The sequence below is a fragment of the Bos indicus genome, chromosome 14 (genome assembly GCF_029378745.1).
Source record: "Bos indicus isolate NIAB-ARS_2022 breed Sahiwal x Tharparkar chromosome 14, NIAB-ARS_B.indTharparkar_mat_pri_1.0, whole genome shotgun sequence".
Taxonomy (NCBI): domain Eukaryota; kingdom Metazoa; phylum Chordata; class Mammalia; order Artiodactyla; family Bovidae; genus Bos; species Bos indicus.
In genome coordinates this window covers 32490205-32505267 of record NC_091773.1, presented here as the reverse complement: position 1 = coordinate 32505267, position 15063 = coordinate 32490205, and the positions used below count along the sequence as shown (strand labels likewise).

Below are 15063 nucleotides of genomic sequence, written 5' to 3'. Positions count from 1 at the left end.
AAAAATGTGTATGGAGGAAACAAATTAATCCCAGAGGGCTGGCATCAAAGAGTCCACGTGGCTTCACCAAACGTACCTGAGTCCATTTCATCACTGTGAAAATAGGAGCTGCACTGGCTGCTGCAGATGCTGGTGAAGGAGGCTATAGAATTCCTGTTGCTGTTGCAATCACTGAAAATAAGGAGGCACGTGTCATCTTCACAAAAGGACAAAGTTTGGCAAAGTTTCCCTGTCACTTCTTATTGGATAAACATAGTATGCCACTGTGATATTTGTTAATATGCTTTCTAGAAACTGATGAGAAAGGCAAGTTTGCTCAAATCACATTTTAGCTTAGTTTAAAAGAAAACATTTCAAATTCAATCATATTTCAAATTTTCTTCTTATATAACCTAATCATGAATTAATTTTAAAATGCATAGTTATTGGTGTGGTCCAGTGGCTAAGACTCTGCACTGTTAATGTGGGGGGCCTGGGTTTGATCCCTGGTCAGGGAATTAGATTCCACATGCTGGAAGTAAGAGCCAATGCAGCCAAATAAATAAATACTTTTGTAAAAGAATAAAAAAGTAAAATGCATAGTTAATTTACAGGAGTCAAACCAAACTTAAAATTTATCATGATCCATTTGATAGTATACACCTGGAGTTGATTTATTAAGAGAGACAAATCCTGTTTCATGATTTCTGCCTATGAATCCTTACTACAAACTTTGATTATAACTCATTAATTGCATTCTGAGCCCTTTCCCATCCCCTCAAGGAAGATGATGCCTTGTCTCCACTCCAGAGCCCAGCAAGGATGTCTCACCAAGTAAGTACTGGATAATGATGAATGCCAAGGGAAAGAAAGCTGGAGGTGTGAATATGGACACAAGACAGATTTCAGATTTCAGAAATAGTGCAGCAGACAAAATTCTTTTTGCCTTTCAGAATAGGTAAAAAAGACTTATTTAACTTTAAATATACATTTGTAACTTTTCTTTTACTCTAGCGAGAACTTGAGAGTAACTTTAATTATCTGATAACTAGAAGTTGAGGTAAGAAAGTATTTTTAGATCTGTAATTTCCCACTGGAGAGAAACCACAGGTTCTTATTAAAGGGCATACAGGTCTCCTTAGAAGCTAAAAAGTAAATGAAACAGTAAAAGTGGTTAATCTGTTTTTTATATTATTAAATTTCTAGAAATAATTAACTCACATACTCATTAAATTCCTTTTCATATAGAAACTGGAACTGTAGAGTGGTTAATAAATTGCGAGCCAGGCCACCTGATTTCCTGGGTAAATTATGTAACTCCTGTGAGTCTCAGCTTTCTTAGATGTAAAAAGCAGTTAATACTAGAACTTGCTACAGACGACTGTGGTAGGAATTACCTGAAATCATCCTGTTTTTCCCATGTGTCTGGTAAAAATAAGCTTTTTCAACTTTTTATTTTGTATTGGGGTATTGTTGTTCACTCGCTAAGTCATGTCTGACTCTGCAAACCCATGGACTGCAGTACACCACACTTCGCTGTCCTTCACTATCTCCTAGAGCTTGCTCAAACTCATGCCCATTGAGTTGGTGATGCCATCCAAACATCTCACCCGCTGTTGCCCTCTTCTCCTCCTGCCTTCAATCTTTCCTAGCATCAGGTTCTTTTCCAATGAGTTGGCTCTTCAATTCAGGTGGCCAAAGTACTGGAGCTTCAGCTTTGGCATCAGTCCTTCCATGCAATAGTCAGGCTTGATTTCCTTTAGGATTTACTGGTTTGATCTTCCTGCAGTCCAAAGGACTCTCAAGAGCACCCGAATTTCAAAAGCATCAATTCTTCAGTGCTCACCCTTCTTTATGGTTATGGTTTCAGGTGGACAGCAAAGGGACAAAACCATATATAAATATGTTTTAATGGAACCTATGAGTTTGTGCTAAATATCTCTGATGAAACAACTTTGATTTAATAATAATTACTAAATAACTTTTCATTGTAAAACACTGCATAATAAATGAGTGAGTGAGAGAGTAATCATCTGCAGTTGATGTGAATAAAATGGAAGGTTCGGAAGCTGCACGCCCAGCACACACGACAGGTTACCAGGGCTTCCCTGGGGTTCCAGAAGACACAAGGGCCCAAAGGAGAGAAAGCACTTTCGATTAATGAAGTTCACTGCAGGAGCCATTGTGTGAACGTCGGGTAAGAAGATGGCAACGGAGTCTGGAGGTAAGGTGTTATGGGTGAATTGTAGCCCCCTCCTCAGATTCATATGCTGAAGTCCAACACTCAGTGTACCAGACTATGACCTTATTTGGAGGGAGGGTCATTGCAGAGGTAATCAAGTTAAAATGAGGTCATCAGTGGGGACCCTAGTCCAATATGGGCTTCTCAGTGGCGCTAGTCATAAAGAACCTGCCTGCAAATGTAGGACACATAAGAGACATAGGCTTGATCCCTGGGTTGGCAATTCCCTGGAGGAGGGCATGACAACCCACTCCAGTATTCTTGCCTGGAGAATCCCATGGACAGAGGAGGCTGGCAGGCTACACTCCAGAGGGTCGCAAAGAGTCGGACACGACTGAAGCAACTTAGCAGGCATGCATGAATACTAGTCCAATATGACCAGTGTCCTTGTAAGAAGAGGAAATGTGGACACAGAGACACACTTGGAAGGAAAAGGATGTGAAGAGACAGAAGGAGAAGACAGCCAACTGCAAGCCAACAAGAGAGACCTGGTACAGAGCCTTCCTTCCCAGCTCTCAGAAAGCAACAACATTGCTGACACCTGCATTTAGACTTCCAGCTCCAGTGCTCTAGGATAATAAATACAAAGTTCTGTCCTTCAAACCACCTGGTTCTTGGGACTTTGTTGCCACAGTCCTACCAAAATTATACAGAATGCATGGCAGGGAAGAAAAAATGTACAAAGCTGGTCACAGAAGTGAGGGAGTGAAATTTGTCCAATTAGCTTGAAACACAAGGGAAGAGGAGAAACAAGACAAAAAGAGCCCCTATTCACTCAATAGTCCAATAACCAGAAACAGCTGCTGCTGCTCAGTCACTAAGTGGGGTCTGACTCTGTGTGACCCCATGGATTATAGCCCGCCAGGCTCCTTTGTCCACAGGGTTCTCCAGGCAAGAATATTGGAATGAGTTGCCATTTCCTCCTCCAGAGGATCTTGCCAACCTGGGTATTGAACCAGTGCCTCCTGACTGGCAGGCAGATTCTTTACCACTGAGCCACCAGAAACAGATAGTCCCCCCAAACTGTTAACACATGCATGATTTGCTTATTTGCCGTACATGTTACACAATCCATAAGAGAATAAAAAATCTCCCAAATTAGACCCACTCAGCTGGAGGAAAAAATGGTTTTTCAAAATTTACACAGATTATAAAAGGGAAGAATTTGAAAGACTATGATGTCTCACTGTGCTGTCTGAGGTTGTTTAAGAGCTGCAGTTATTTTATGGGAAGTCCTCTGGAAGGCAAGGAGATGAAACCAGTCATTCTTAAAGGAAATCAACCCTGAATGTTCACTGGAAGGACTGATGCTGAAGCTGGAAGCTCCAGTACTTTGGCCACCTGCAAAGAACTGACTCAATGGTTAAGATCCTGATGCTGGGAAAGACTGAGGGCAGGAAGAGAAGGGGGTGACAGAGAATGAGATGGTTGAATGGTATCACTGATTCAATGGACATGAGTTGGGCAAGCTCCAGTGTACAGGCATACCACCCTGAACACACCTGATCTCGTATGAAGTTGGGCGAATGGAGATGATGAGGGGCAGGGAAGCTTGGCACACTTCAGTCCCTGAGGTTGTGAAGAGTCAGACATGACTTGGCAACTGAACCACAATAAATAAAAGCAACAGTCAAAAATTTTTTTCAAGACCTTTGTGGAAAACACAGAATCACCTTCAACTTGGTCGATGAGAAGAGTTTCAGGAATGAATGCATTTACCTGTAAGAGTCTCTGTTGCTGATGGTGTCATGACCCGAGTCTTCCTGCTCATCTCCGGCCATGTTAAAACAGACACGTTTGCTGTTTCTCTCTCCCTTCTCGTTGTCACTGTCTGTTGGGACTATGGACTCGGATGCCTTACGTTCTAATTTAGGAGAATATGTTATCGAAGACAGAAGGCTGCAATGGGATTTAAAAAAGAAAGGATAAGTGTACATTTTCACACAGGGGGCTACAAGTAACTACCTTGCTCATTAAATATGATAGGCTTATAGATATTTCTAGAATGCTTCTTCTAGATTTCCCCTGAAATTAATATCCTATTGCATATAGTACGGCTTCCCTGGTGGCTCAGTTGGTAAACAATCCACCCACAACGCAGGAGACCTGAGTTCAATCCCTGGGTGGGGAAAATCCCCTGGAGGAGGGCACGGCAACCCATTCCAGTATACTTGCCTGGGAAATCCCATGGACAGAGGACCCTGGCGGGGCTGCAGTCCATGAGGATGCAAGAGTCGGATATGACTTAGCAGCTAAACTGCCATTGCATATAAAGCCTGTCATGCCAAGTTCCTCTCAGAGGAAGAGAAACAGCACACTACTTGGATGAGAAAGTTGTATTCAAATCTAGGTTCTGCCATGGATTAGCTGTGCTATCCTAGCAAAACCAGGATAGTTCTCCTTGACATCTATGAAACATGGATAGTAAGAAGAGTGTCCCACAGGGTTGCTGTGAGAATGAAATGCATACAACACAGTGCTGGTTCACCATGGGCACACCCCGCTCCCCAGCCGCTGTCATCACCATGTGAAGATACCGGGAAACTTTAAAGTGCTAGCCAAATATTAAAACAAACACTAAATGGGCAAAACCTCCTCACTAACTTACCTTCAGACAATACAAACCCATCTACCCCTCTCCCTCTGCTTTGGGTTTCCTCCAGGCTTTCTCTATTTGTCCGAGAGAATGTCTTATGGGCAAACCCTTCTCATGCTCGTGTAAACAGAAGTCCTGCCTTTGTGACCCAAAGATGCTAAATACAGTCACGTACAAGATGAGGACAGGAGGCAGCAGGGGCTGCTACCCCAAGGGCATCCACAATCCACACATCATCAAACAGTTGTGAATCTGCCCAAAGGAAAAGCTCTTCCACTGGAATTTTAAAGCCAAAACATACTGTCAGACTCTGAATTGGCAATTAACTAGATTTGGACTCTGAGTTGTGGCTCAGCAGTAAAGAATCTGCCTGGCAATGAAGGAGATTCAGGTTTGATCCCTGGGTTGGGAAGATCACCTGGAGAAGGAAATGGCAACTCACTCCCGTATTCTTGCCTGGAGAATCCCGTGGATAGAGGAGCCTGGCGGGCTACAGTCTAAGGGGTCTCAAAGAGTTGGACACGACTCAGCAAAGAAATAACAACATAACTGATTCCGCCAGGCTAAACTCGAATGTTTAGCCGTAAATCACTTCTTAAACTAACTCAAAATGACACAATAATGGAATTAGTCCTTACTATCAAATGATGTGCTGTAAAATTTGCAAAACAAATTAAACCATACTGAACAAAGGACCCAGACATGGTTTCTGCAGCCAGCAATCATCTTTTCTTTTACCAAATACCAATGACATGCTGTTCTAACCAACAGTACATTTGCACGTTATCTTGACACCCATCTTTCTGTAGCAATGTCATATTTATTTTAGTTCAAGATCATGAAAAGATCTTACACTTCTTATTTATATCCCATAATGTCAAGCCCAATGCTGTGCACTAAGCAAATATTTATTAAGTGATTTCACTAATGAATTAATTACATTTATTGTACCATGCACTGTCCTTGGGGCTGTGAATACAGCATTTTAAAAAACAAACAAAACTCCCTGCCTTCCAGAAGCTTAAATTATACTGGGAAGAAACAAATAAGCAAATAAACTGTATAGTATATAGTGTGTAGACAATGATGCTGAGTCACTCAGTCGTGTCCGACTCTTTGGGACACCATGGACTATAGCCCACCAGGCACCTCCGTCCATGGAATTTTCCAGGCAAGAATACTGGAGTGGGTTGCCATTTCCTCCACCAGGGGATCTTCCTGACACAGGGATTGAAGCCGTGTCTCCTGCACTGGTAAGCAGGTTCTTGACCGCTGTACCACCTGGAAAGCCCATACAGAATATCACACGGCTACAAAGAGGAAGGGGAAAATTAAAAATAAAAAAAAAAAGAAGGAAGCTGGGGCTGCAACTTCAAATAGTCTCACCGCGAGGTGGTATCTAAATAATATTTTGGCATTTTATAGTTTTTAGAAGCTTGGGAGAATGAGAAAGTTGTATGAGATTGCTCAGGGCTCTGTGAAGCTATGAATTATTTTAAAGACACTTTTTCTATTTGGAAAGACACTTTCATGTCTCCTAAGATGGATTGTACACTTCTTCACTCCCTCTACCTCAAAGGTTAAAGCATTAGATTAACTCCAATTACCCAAACAGCACATTGGCAGACAGATGAACCCTGAATACCAAAGAGGGAAGAGATGACAGAGTTCTCATTCTGCGAGGAGTCCTCTGTGCTTTAAACATCTTTTAAATGAGAAGTCATGGGTCTCAGTATAAACACTTTTTTCAAAGCTCTGCAAATTATGTTCACATATTTGCTTTCCATTTTAAACAGGTCTTGATTGTACTGATCCTGTGGGAACACGTGTTAGGCTAACAAACACAGCATAGAAAAACAGTGTTTTTGACACTGAGTTTTGTTTTGTATTTTTTTTTTTTTACAAAATTCCTAGATTCTTAGAAGCAAAAATAGAGGCTAAAGCTCAATATTTATGTTCACAGATATATTTTCCTTTACCTGTGTTCCTATACAGTGTTAAGCTCTCTCTGACAGCTTATAGGTCCATTGATTCTGAATGAACATCCTGAGCTGAGCATCACTTCTGGTCAGTCTGCACCTAATGCTCCTGATGATAAAGAGTTTTGTATGTGGTAGATTGCACCTAGGGCTTCCCAGGAAGTGTGAGTGGTAAAAACCCTACCAAGGCAGCAGATGTAAGAGACACAGGTTTGATCTCTGGGTTGGGAAGATTCCCCTGGAGGAGGCATGGCAACCCATTCCAGTATTCTGACCTGGAAAATTCCATGGACAGAGGAACCTGGCAGGCTATAGTCCATGGGGCCGCAAAAAGACAGACATGACTGAATCGACTTAGTGCGCGCGCGCGCGCGCGCGCGCGCGCACACACACACACACACACACACACACACACAGAGGCAAGAAGGCACCATCTCTCCACAGATTGGCCACCAGCCTAACACTTGAGTGCCTAGAAAGTCAGGCATGCTGGCTTTAGAAGCAAGGCTGCCCAGGCAGAGGTGCATCATGTTCTGGGATCAGAAAGAGGCTAATGCAACAGGAGCTCAGGGAAATAAGTTTTTTTTTTGGTGGGGGGGGCGCAGGGGAGGGCAGGGACAAATCATGTTGGGATGTGCAGGCCACAGTAACACATCTCCTAGTCTTCTACTTGCACTTCAGTGTCATTAAGTGGTTTTAAGCAAACAGCAAAATCTACCTGTACAGATTCCTCTGGCATCTGCCTAATGTAGAATGTACCAGATGGAGAGACGCAGCTGGAAAGTTCTATACCGAGTACTAGGGAGGGAATGATGGTTACCCAGTGTAAGGTGATGGGGTGGATAGGTTCTCAGGTACAACTGAGAGAACCTGATAAGGTGCTGGAGGTGAAGCAAAAGGAAAGAAATGAATCACAGAGGATACCTAGACTCTGGCTTCACAAATGGAAGGGATGGAGAATACTTTCCCGAGAAGGGGGACAACCTTGATGAGGGAGGGGTCAAAATAGATATGAGGTTCAGAAACAAATTTAAGTTTGAGGAGTCTGTGATACAGCCAGTGTTTCATAACCCAACTCACAGACAGACTGTGAGAAGAAATCATTACATGTAATCATATAACTTCCCTATATCAGGCTTCCCTGATAGTTCAGTTGGTAAAGAATCCGCCTGCAATGCAGGAGATCTAGGTTCGATCCCTGGGTTGGGAAGATGTCCTAAAGAAGGGAAACGTTCACAGTTTTCTGTGACAGTATTCTGTGACAGTATTCTGGCCTGGAGAATTCCATGGACTATACTGTACATGGGATCGCAAAGAGTCGGACACGACTGAGAGCGACTTTCATTTCATTTAATCATATAACTGTGACCAGTGAGCTAACACACATTAGCTTTTATGAAACTGTGCCTACTTTTTTACATTAACTAGCAAAATGCTTGCAAAAACCTAAAAGATAATTCAATCACTAGGCTTGACGTTCTTATCTGTAATCTCCAGGTCGATAACTGTCCTCAATAATGCGTTTTGTTCATCACTCAACTATGGGGCCCCAGACACTTGGAAAATGAAGTCTGTTCTCAAATTTTGTATCTTCACCAGCCCTCAATACTCTTTATGCATTTTCTTCCTGTAAGAATACACAAAGTCTGAATTTTAAAATCCCGTCAAATTTTTGTACTCTCCACGAAATATTTTTCCCTTTACTTATGTCTAGTACCTAAGTGTCATTAACTAGAAAATAGCCCATTAAAGGGCAAAAGTACTTAGTGAGAGAGTTAATTCCTAGGCAGAATGATAAGAAGTCCAGGATCCCCAAGGAGGAGAAAGGGGTCTGAGGCTCTCAAAGTAGAGATAGGGGCCTGGAATTCTCAAGGAGGAGAAAAGGACAAATTTTTTTTTTTTTTCCCTCTATATTCCTTTCAGTTCAGTTGCTCAGTCGTGTCCGACTCTTTGCGACCCCATGAATCGCAGCATGCCAGGACTCCCTGTCCATCACCAACTCCCGGAGTTCACTCAGACTCACGTCCATCGAGTCAGTGATGCCATCCAGCCATCTCATACTCTGTCGTCCCCTTCTCTTCCTGCTCCCAATCCCTCCCAGCATCAGAGTCTTTTCCAGTGAGTCAACTCTTCGCATGAGGTGGCCAAAGTACTGGAGTTTCAGCTTTAGCATCATTCCTTTCAAAGAAATGACAGGGCTGATCTCCTTCAGAATGGACTGGTTGGATCTCCTTGCAGTCCAAGGGACTCTCAAGAGTCTTCTCCAACACCACAGTTCAAAAGCATCAATTCTTTGGCGCTCAGCTTTCTTCACAGTCCAACACTCACATCCATACATGGCCACAGGAAAAACCATAGCCTTGACTAGACGGACCTTTGTTGGCAAAGTAATGTCTCTGCTTTTCAATATGCTATCTAGGTTGGTCATAACTTTTCTTCCAAGGAGTAAGCGTCTTTTAATTTCATGGCTGCAGTCACCATCTGCAGTGATTTTGGAGCCCCAAAAAATAAAGTCACACTGTTTCCACTGTTTCCCCATCTACTTCCCATGAAGTGATGGGACCAGATACCATGATCTTAGTTTTCTGAATGTTGAGCTTTAAGCCAACTTTTTCACTCTCCTGTTTCACTTTCATCAAGAGGCTTTTTAGTTCCTCTTCACTTTCTGCCATAAGGGTGGTGTCATCTGCATATCTGAGGTTATTGATATTTCTCCCGGCAATCTTGATTCCAGCTTGTGCTTCTTCTAGCCCAGCGTTTCTCATGATGTACTCTGCATACAAGTTAAATAAGCAGGGTGACAATATACAGCCTTGACGTACTCCTTTTCCTATTTGGAACCAGTCTGTTGTTCCATGTCCAGTTCTAACTGTTGCCTCCTGACCTGCATACAGGTTTCTCAAGAGGCAGGTCAGGTGGTCTGGTATTCCCATCTCTTTCACAGTTTTCCACAGTTTATTGTGATCTACACAGTCAAAGGCTTTGGCATAGTCAATAAAGCAGAAATAGATGTTTTTCTGGAACTCTCTTGCTTTTTCGATGATCCAGCGGATGTTGGCAATTTGGTCTCTGGTTCCTCTGCCTTTTCTAAAACCAGCTTGAACATCTGAAAGTTCACCGTTCACGTATTGCTGAAGCCTGGCTTGGAGAGTTTTGAGCATTACTTTACTAGCGTGTGAGATGAGTGCAATTGTGCGGTAGTTTGAGCATTCTTTGGCATTGCCTTTCTTTGGGATTGGAATGTAAACTGACCTTTTCCAGTCCTGTGGCCACTGCTGAGTTTTCCAAATTTGCTGGCATATTGAGTGCAGCACTTTCACAGCATCCTTAGTCAATTACACAACTCAGTTTAAACCCTGTACTAGGGATTATACAACAACAATGTATCTGGCTGTAGGACAGTTTCTCCTTCCTGAAAACCTTCTGACTAATCCTGATATCTTAGAATGTATTATGGGAGTGGGTCTGGAGGATCTTTCTATTGTTAAATTCTAATCTTATTATCCTAAAATGTAAATTGTGGGAGTGGGTCTGGTAAAATTTTCACAAACTTGAGACATTCTTTTGATTCATTGTAATAACTAATTAAAAGTATACAACTCCATTGCTAACACCAGCAAGGGGGGCACTCTTTCTGCCCCCTTCTGATGTCTGTGTCAGAAACTTTCTCTGTCTCTTTTATACTTTAATAAAACTTTATTACACAAAAGCTCTGAGCAATCAAGCCTTGTCTCTGGCCCCAGATTGAATTCTTCTCTTCCAGAGGCCAAGAGTCCCAGCGTCTTTCATGGTTCAGCAACAATCTTTCATTAGCTTCCCAAAACGGAACAAGAATCACCAAGTCTTGATGAAATTCATAACATCACCTTACTTCCTGTTACTAGACAGCAAATCTGTCTCTAGTTCTATCTTTGAACAAGGTAGGAGGATTTAGAGGAATGCCTACACGTCATGTCAAAAGACATGTTTCCAAGAGACATGAAACCCAGACTTCACGATTAGACAGGCTCAGCACCAGGTCCTTTCACAGCAATGAATGACTTCTAGAAAGGTGAGCAGTGAGGTGCTTTGAGGTTTTAATTCTCCTAAAAACTTGGCAGAGCATCTGAGATCTGCTTCTTCACTCTGCAGAGAATAATTTCTACATGGTGAGAAAATTGTTTGGTAACTATCTTTTTAAATGATTTGTCAAGCTCCACTGCAGCATCTGTGAATGATGCAATGGGGACTCCAGGCACTTGGATGACTGAACTATTTTAAAGTGATGAGGTTACATACTGAATTATGGTGAAACATATTTATATTTGGGCATCCCTGGTGGCTCAGATGGTAAAGCGTCTGCCTGCAATGCAGGGGACCCGGGTTCGATTCCTGGGTTGGGAAGATCCCCTGGAGAAGGAAATGGCAATCCACTCCAGCACTCTTGCCTGGAAAATCCCATGGATGGAGGAGCCTGATAGGCTACTGTCCATGGGGTCGCAAAGAGTTGGACATGACTGAGCGGAATTAAATCATATGGTGCACACAGACAAGACCAAGGAAGTTGCTCATATCACTGGCTCATTTCACTTCACTTTCCTAGTAAACATGCACAGTTGGTGAAGGCTTTCAGAATAACAAGTAAAAATAGGTAAACAGTTTAGGTAGGTAGTTTGGTAAATAAAAATAGTTTAACCCTCTTTCAGAAATTAGTGCTTTAAATATATAAACATTTTAAACCAAGTACAGGAAGCCCCTTGGCTCTAACCATTTTCTTGAAAGTATATCTACTTTAGCTGAACTTGTAAAAAAAATTCAATAAACTAACAAAGACAGACAAAATCTGGACAACTGCCAGAAGTGCTGGGTAGTCAGTGCATTAGAAATCCAGTCTACAAGGCAGCGTTCACTCAGGTACATCAAGAATCCTACCATTGACAAAGGACTCCTCTGAAAAGGAGGAGTAATAACTCTTGGTTTAACTGGAAGTGTGGGATTGGTCCAGATGCTCTCCTAAAATCCCTTTGAGATCTCAGATACATGAATGCTACTATCTATTGCCTTATTAATAAAAAGTCTTCCTCCTGAACTTTCTAAATACTTCAGGGGAAAAAAAGAGACTGGCTTCTAAAATAGAGTATAACATATATATTAATAATAAAATCAATTTATTAAGGAAAAATATAACGTCCTAAAATATTAACTTCTCTGTCACACTGTCATTCTAAAACAATTCCAAATATCATATAATTGCTTAAAAATAACCACCTGTTCTCTCAGTAATCTCAAGCTGTTTAACTTGTCTATAACTGCCATGGTCACAATATACCAAGTGATAAAAGTAATTGTAAAAACTAGTGTATTTTAGACAAAGGAAAACAGAATTTCATTTCTAAATTAATTCATAAAAATGTCAGAAAGCAATAGCACAGTAAATAGTAACTATCAAAATGTAATTTTAGGATCTCCCTTGTGGTCCTGTGGTTAAGAATCCACCTGCCAATGCAGAGGACACAGGTTTGATCCCTGGTCTGGGAAGATTCCACTTGTGGCAGAACAGCTGAGCCTGTGCCCTAGAGTAAGATAAGAGAGTAACCCCTGCTCACTTGCCACAACTAGAGAAAGCCTGCACACACAGCAATGAAGACAGAGCACAGCCAAAAATAAATAATTAAAAATTTTTTTAATAAATTAAGAGATAATCTTAGAAATATGATGCATCTAAATATAGTGGTTTTCATCTCTAAATTTCAAAGATGTGTAAAGCAAGAGAAAGTGTCAGTTAAAATTTCATTAGTCTAATTACAACAGAGCCTTAGAGTAAGTTTTAAATATTTTAAGTCAAATGTGAATTATCCATGGAAGTAGGGAAGATGTGTGTGAACTAAATAATACACATTTGATACTAATCTAAATCTGCAACTCCATAGAGAGTACAATAAAAAGAGGAAAATGGTCCTGATAGTCTTCAGATTCTACCCATTAGGATATATTCAACAATTTCAGGCTCCTAAATGATAAGCAAGCATGTCAAGCACTAGGCTGATTGCTCTTTGTATTCATTTTTATAATTTTCACCATAAATCAACACTTTGTTATTATTCACCCCATTCTGTACATGAGGAAGTGAACTCGTAAAGTCCTGTATTTCCTAGACTAGATGTGATCATAATCACACCCATGACATAGCCAATTTCCTATAGAGTTCAGGCAGTTCTCCAACCATCAAATTCTGGAATGAGAATCAGAGTTGACCTCTTTGGAAGAATATTATTCAACTCCTTCTTCTTCTCTGTTCTTAATTTTTTTAAAAATTCCAAATTACTGGCACAGAGATTTGGATAATTCCTCAGTAAACCAATAATTCAATCAGAAGAGAAAAACAGGTGTTGGTCATTCCTAGGGTTACAGACTTTTATTTTTACTCATTTAACATGTTAAAGATTCAGTATATTTTACATTTTTCCATAACATCTATCGAGTGCCTATCCACCAAATATTGTGTTCTTGTCTGTAACAGATACAAGCAATTCCCTATACACAGTTTGTACTCTTCCAATCATATTGTTCAATCGAACATTTGCACATTGAAACTCAGGGTTTTCTGGATGAAAGAATTTTATTCTCCTCTCTGGTACTAAGTTCAGTTCAGTCACTCAGTCATGCCGACTCTTTGCGATCCCATGGACTGCAGCACACCAGGCCTCCCTGTCCACCACCAACTCCCGGAGCTTACTCAAACTCATGTCCATCGAGTCAGTGATGCCATCCAACCATATCATCCTCAGTCGTCCCCTTCTCCTCCCGCCTTCAACCTTTCCCAGCATCAGGGTCTTTTCTAGTGAGTCAGTTCTTCGCATCAGGTGGCCCAAGATTGGAGTTTCAGCTTCAACATCAGTCCTTCCAATGAATATACAGGACTGATTCCTTTAGGATAGACTGGTTGGATCTCCTTGCAGTCCAAGGGACTCTCAAGAGTCTTCTCCAACACCACAGTTCAAAAGCATCAATTCTTCGGCCCTCAGCTTTCTTTATAGTCCAACTCTCACATCCATATATGACCACTGGAAAAACCATAGCTTTGACGAGATGGACCTTTGTTGGCAAAGTAATATCTCTGGCTTTTTAATATGCTGTCTAGGTTGATCATAGCTTTTCTTCCAAAGAGCAAGCATCTTTTCATTTCATGGCTGCAGTCACCATCTTCAGTGATTTTGGAGCCCCCCAAAATAAAGTCTCTCACTGTTTCTATTGTTTCCCCATCTATTTGCTATGAAGTGATTGGACCAGATACCGTGATTTAACTTTTCTGAATTTTGAGGTTTTTTTTTTTAATGTATTTATTTTAATTGCAAGTTAATTACTTTACAACATTGTAGTGGTTTTTGCCATACGTGGACATGAGTCAGTCATGGGTGTACGTGTTTCCCTCATCTTGAGCCCCCCTCCCCCCTTCCTTCCCATCCCATCCCTCAGGGTTGTCCCAGTGCACCGGCTTTGAGTGCCCTGTTTCACGCATCAAACTTGGACTGGTGATCTATTTCACATATGGTAATACACATATTTCAATGCTATTCTCTCAAATCATCCCACCCTCGCCTTCTCTCAAAGAGTCCAAAAGTCTACTCTTTATATCTGTGTCTCTTTTGCTGTCTCACATATAGGGTCATTGTTACCATCTTTCTAACTTCCATACATATGCATTAATATGCTGTATCAGTGTTTTTCTTTTTGACTTACTTTCATTCTTATAATAGGCTCCAGTTTCATCCACCTCTTTAGAACTGATTCAAATGTATTCTTTTTAATGGCTGAGTAATATTCCATTGTGTACATGTACCACAGCTTTCTTATCCATTCATCTGCTGATGGACATCTAGGCTGCTTCCATGTTCTGGCTATTATAAACAGTGCTGCAATGAACATTGGGGTACACGTGTCTCTTTCAATTCTGGTTTCCTTAGTGTGTATGCCCAGCAGTGGGATTGCTGGCTCATATGGCAGTTCTATTTCCAGTTTTTTAAGGAATCTCCACACTGTTTTCCATAGTGGCTGTACTAGTTTACATTCCCACCAACAGTGTAAGAGGGTTCCCTTTTCTCCACACCCTCTCCAGCATTTATTGTTTGTAGACTTTTTGATAGCAGCCATTCTGACTGGTATAAGATAGTACCTCATTGTAGTTTTGATTTGCATTTCTCTAATAATGAGTGATGTTGAACATCTTTTCATGTGTTTGTTAGCCATCTGTATGTCTTCTTTGGAGAAATGTCTGTTTAATTCTTTGG

The 15063-nt window shown here is 41.3% G+C and overlaps 1 protein-coding gene and 1 non-coding gene across 3 annotated transcripts in view; one reads left to right on the top strand and one right to left on the bottom strand.

Moving 5' to 3' along the window:
* Positions 1-15063, bottom strand: part of PREX2 (phosphatidylinositol-3,4,5-trisphosphate dependent Rac exchange factor 2) — a 302189-nt gene that overhangs the window by 112069 nt on the left and 175057 nt on the right. For both annotated transcript variants that reach the window (XM_019973769.2, XM_070802636.1), the window contains exons 26-27: positions 3941-4120; positions 77-171 (exon numbers count right to left, since the gene is read on the bottom strand). In XM_019973769.2, coding sequence (XP_019829328.2) covers positions 77-171; positions 3941-4120 — 275 coding nt within the window. The remainder of the gene's footprint in view (positions 1-76; positions 172-3940; positions 4121-15063) is intronic.
* Positions 11108-11179, top strand: TRNAC-GCA (transfer RNA cysteine (anticodon GCA)). Its single transcript has one exon. It is a non-coding gene; the product is annotated as a tRNA-Cys (tRNA).